General features: G+C 30.7%; 1 protein-coding gene across 1 annotated transcript; it reads left to right on the top strand.

The window, feature by feature from the left end:
- The first annotated feature begins 1,138 nt into the window (after positions 1 to 1,138).
- Positions 1,139 to 2,108, top strand: LOC106779930 (AT-hook motif nuclear-localized protein 28-like). Its single transcript, XM_014668150.2, has one exon. The coding sequence runs from the start codon at positions 1,306 to 1,308 to the stop codon at positions 2,035 to 2,037; it is 732 nt and encodes a 243-aa protein (XP_014523636.1). The 5' UTR covers positions 1,139 to 1,305; the 3' UTR covers positions 2,038 to 2,108.
- Positions 2,109 to 4,538: the final 2,430 nt, after the last annotated feature.

Below are 4,538 nucleotides of genomic sequence, written 5' to 3'. Positions count from 1 at the left end.
TATATATATATATATATATATATATATATATATATATATATATATATATATATATATATTAGATAAGTGATGATTAACTATATTTTTAAATATCATTAGAGGACAACGAATATGAAAACCTTGTAAAGAATATAAATTTGTCACCGTACTTATTTTTAGATCTGATATCAGATAACGAATGTCGAACATTTTCATTGAAAACACTCTTTGTACGAGTGAGATAAATTCAAACAATTAATTTTCAATAATTTTACATAGAATAGATTTTAGGTTGAATTAAATTTACATCAAGTTAACAATAGCGTGTTCCTCTCAATTAATTTATAATGGCTAGTAAATGAATCTATCTATATTTAAAACATATTCTATAAAAGGTAAAAGATATTGAAACACCTGTCTTTTACAGATACATTACTAAATTAATGACTTTTATTAAAGGGTGTGACCAGTACATGAGACAACACCGCTTTTAAAATATAAAAATCTCATGCATTAATTAATGAGTCTAACATTATATTAACCTAAGTAAATAATATATTAAAAAGAGTAATCACTACCACTCTTCCTTTTATATTAAGAAATATATCTACTACATAGTTCCTATATAAGATTATTTCACTCATAAATTCCAATCAATGTTTTCAAAATATTTATTTAATCAACCATAAATTATAATATACTTTTACGAATAAAATTTTATTGAAAAATAATATCTATGATATAATTCCTACATAATACTATTTCACTATAAATTTTAATAAATGTTTATAAAAAAAGTTAAACTAATCAATTATAAATTATATAGAGTTAAATATATTTTGACCTTTAAAATTAAGAACAATGTAAATTTAATCATTTTAATAAATTTTATTAAATTTATTTGAGGATTAAAAAAAATCAATTAACATTAAAAAAAATTATGTTAAATAATATAAACAATTTAAATATTATCATGAGTATGAAATATTAAATAGATTTAACAAAGTTTAATTAAAATAATTGAATTTACATGTTTTTAAGTTGAAAAATTAAATTAAATCAAAATTTTAAAGAAAGATTAATTTTAATTTTCATTCTATTAATAAAAAAACATACTTATCTCTAAATTATATTAATTTTTTGAGAAATAAAATTCAGCAATCTTTAAATGTAGCATTTTGTCTAAAGCATATCCAATTTCAAAGCCCACATCAGCACACTGTTTCTTCTTCATGAAACCATCCTCAATGCCCCTTGATTATTTTCTCCTCAACCACACACTATAAAATCCCCACAAACAAACATCTTCATACTTGTATCATCACAATGAGCAACAATCCAACGCCAATCGCTAACTCAGACTCCGTTTCCTCCGACGACCACCACATTGGATCCTCCTCCCAACGCACTCCACCACCGCCTCTACCACCACCACCACCACCACCACCAACCGCCTCCACCAATCAACATGTCACAAACCCATCTTCAAGTAAGCCACGTGGCAGACCCATAGGTTCCAAGAACAAGCCAAAGCCCATCCCTCTGCCAGTGCCCCTACCAACTGAGCCCTCCGTAAAGGTTGTGGTTGTCACTGTGGATCCAAACAGGGACATCATGGAGTGCATCCTTGATATTGCTCACCAAGACCATGTCAGCCTCTCCATCGTCAGTGCCATCGGCATGATCAATAGCGTAACCCTTCGCAACTCAACCCATGGAGCCCCATCCCTCGTGCTCCATGGCCCATTCAAATTACTCTCCCTCACTGGCTCCTACTTATACAGAAACGAATACACCCTTCACCTTGGAGCCACTCCTCCCCGTCCCTTATCCTTTGGAATCAACTTCTCCGCCTCTAACGGCGAAATCTTTACCGGCATTATCGCCGCCAGAGTCGTCGCCGGCGAGGGCGTCAGCTTGACAGTTTCCACCTTCAAGAGTCCTGATATTTTAAAGTACGCTGCTGAAAGTAAAGAAGGGGATGACAATAACAGCGACAATGATAACAACAACCCTAATGATCTTACAGAGGGTGGCGACGACCAACGTTCAATATAATCAGTTGTAGAGCTCGAGGGTGATGAATGATGTGAAAGTGAGTACAGGGAAACAACGACACAACAAATAACTTAGAAAGATGTCTGAATATATGTAATGTTCAACTTTTTTTTTTCTGGTCGTTCGTTTTGTTTTGTTTAGCTTTAGTTATTATATATATATATATATATATATATATATATTAAAATCATATTTTGACATCAATTTTTTGATATCATTTTGACAAAGCACATGTGTCAAAATGTAGTTGGACGATTTCAAATTAAAAAAAAAAAAAAAAACTTTAGTTTTTCTCTTCCAAATATATTCTTATCTCAGCTTTTTTTAATTTGAAATCGTCCACACGTGTGCAGTGTTAAAATGATGTAAAATATTGGTATCAAAATATCATTTTCTATATATATAATGTGTCGTTGGAGTGGAATAAGAGGTGAAGTTCTCCATATAGTTTTATTTGCTTCTTTAAGTGGAAAGCTATCATGTGTGAAGAGGGATGCTTGTTCAATCAATATATCAATGAATTACTTCAATTAATAATGGTTGTGTTTACTCTTTGTTTTAATGTTGAGGAATAGTTACAACCCCTATACACTTCTTTTAGAATATAAAATATTGTGCATTTAATTAAATAATTTAATTCTTGTTTATTTTCACGAGTTCTTTAAATTATGGTTATTTATTTCAGATTATTTTCATTAATTGAAAAGCAAGATGAATTTATTCTATTTGATACTACTTCTGATAAATCCATGTGCATCATATTCATCTACGAATTAATGATTGTATGTGCACATCATATCAAGTATCTAGAATGATCCAGCTCATTAGATACCAATGAATTGCACGTATAAAGTTTGACACCTTTGTATATCAAATTTTAACTTCTTGTTTCTAGTTTTGATGATAAAATATCGTACTATACTTCAAAAAATGTGATGCAATTATATTTAGTCGGTCTTGTTAGTAGTGGCTTTGACCCAATACAATCCAACTTTTGGAACGTTAATATGAATATCACTTACCTTCAATGTTATTCTAGGATTTTAGCTAAACTTTTTATGATTTAAATATTACTTTAGAAATAAAATTGGAAATGAAGATTTTAAAAATGAAGTAGAAATTGCTTAATAGGTCTAATTTAGAATTTCCTTAAAACTAAAAGCTTTTTGTCGGTTTTGTATCACATCGTGTGAGGGAAAGAGAGATAATCTCATGTACGTTAAAGAAAATGACATTTGGGGTGGTTAATATTTCATCTAAAAATTAAAGACGGGTATTATATATTTGATTGTTAAAATTTGTCCTTTACATGTTGAAAAAAATGATTTCATGAAAGATAAGATAAAAAATTAGAAAGGGAAGGGTTGAAAAGTGTTTTGAAAAATTTTCACAATTTTTTGTAAATATTGTTTGAAAATGTTCAGTTAGACAATTGATTTATGTATGGGAAAATGATATTTTAACATTATTTTTTGACACTATTTTGACACTGTACACGTGTCAAAATGTGATTGGACGATTTCAAATTAAAAAAGTTGAGACAGAGATATGTTTGGAAGAAAAAACCCAAAGTTTATTTTTTAATTTGAAATCGTCCAACCACATTTTGACACGTGTGCAGTGTCAAAATGATGTCAAAAAATGGTGTTAAAATTTTATTTTCCTTATGTATGTTTGAAGGATCTTTACAAACTGAGTTTTAAAGTGCCTTTGAGTTAATTTAATAGATAGATTAGAGAATGAAGAGATACTCAAAGTTTTTTAATGTTTCATCTGATAGAATAAAAACAAGTTTTCTTCGAATCACGCTCACACTTGACTAATCTTGTGTAAATATTATTTTGGATCACAACAATTTCTAACCAATATTTACAAGAATATTCTTTCAAGTCATTGTCACTCTTTACTAATCTTATTGAATAGGAAAATGTTTGTTTAACACCATCCTTTGACACAAATTTGACACTGGTCCACGTGTCAAATTTGTATTGGATGACTGTTGGTCTTTTAAAATTAATTTTTCCAAAAGCTGAGAAGGGTAGAATGGNCATTGTGATGTTATTGAATGAATGAAAATTGAATTTGGCGGTTTCATTTTTCATCTTTCACTTTCAGACTTTCGTTCTCTGACCATCGTTCTCTCCCATTCACAATCTCTCCCATTCGACTTTGCCATTGTCCCATTCGGTCATCTCCTATTGTCCCATTCTCCCATTCGTCCTCTGTCCATTACCATTGCGTCGTTCATCTGTGCATTGTGGTGGTATTGGTCATCGAAAGGCATCGAAAGGCGTCGTGTACCATTCTCCCATTCGACCTCTGTTTCAACGTAAGTTCTGTTTGGCGTTTTGGGTGTGTTTAGGGTTATCGTTCGTTTGTTGTTTTGGGTGGAACGGTAGGTTATTGTTGTTTGATGTTAGGTTTTTGTTTGTTGTGAATCCTAATGTAGAAATGATTTATTGTGCAGTTGAAATGGCGTCGGGTAACCCAAAGGTAAGTTA

Source organism: Vigna radiata, unplaced genomic scaffold (assembly GCF_000741045.1).
Source record: "Vigna radiata var. radiata cultivar VC1973A unplaced genomic scaffold, Vradiata_ver6 scaffold_70, whole genome shotgun sequence".
Taxonomy (NCBI): domain Eukaryota; kingdom Viridiplantae; phylum Streptophyta; class Magnoliopsida; order Fabales; family Fabaceae; genus Vigna; species Vigna radiata.
This window is presented reverse-complemented; position numbering and strand designations above follow the sequence as displayed.

Coding starts and splice junctions, on each gene's coding strand:
- LOC106779930 (XM_014668150.2), top strand. CDS start 1,306: ATGAGCAACAATCCAACGCCAATCGCTAACTCAGACTCCGTTTCCTCC.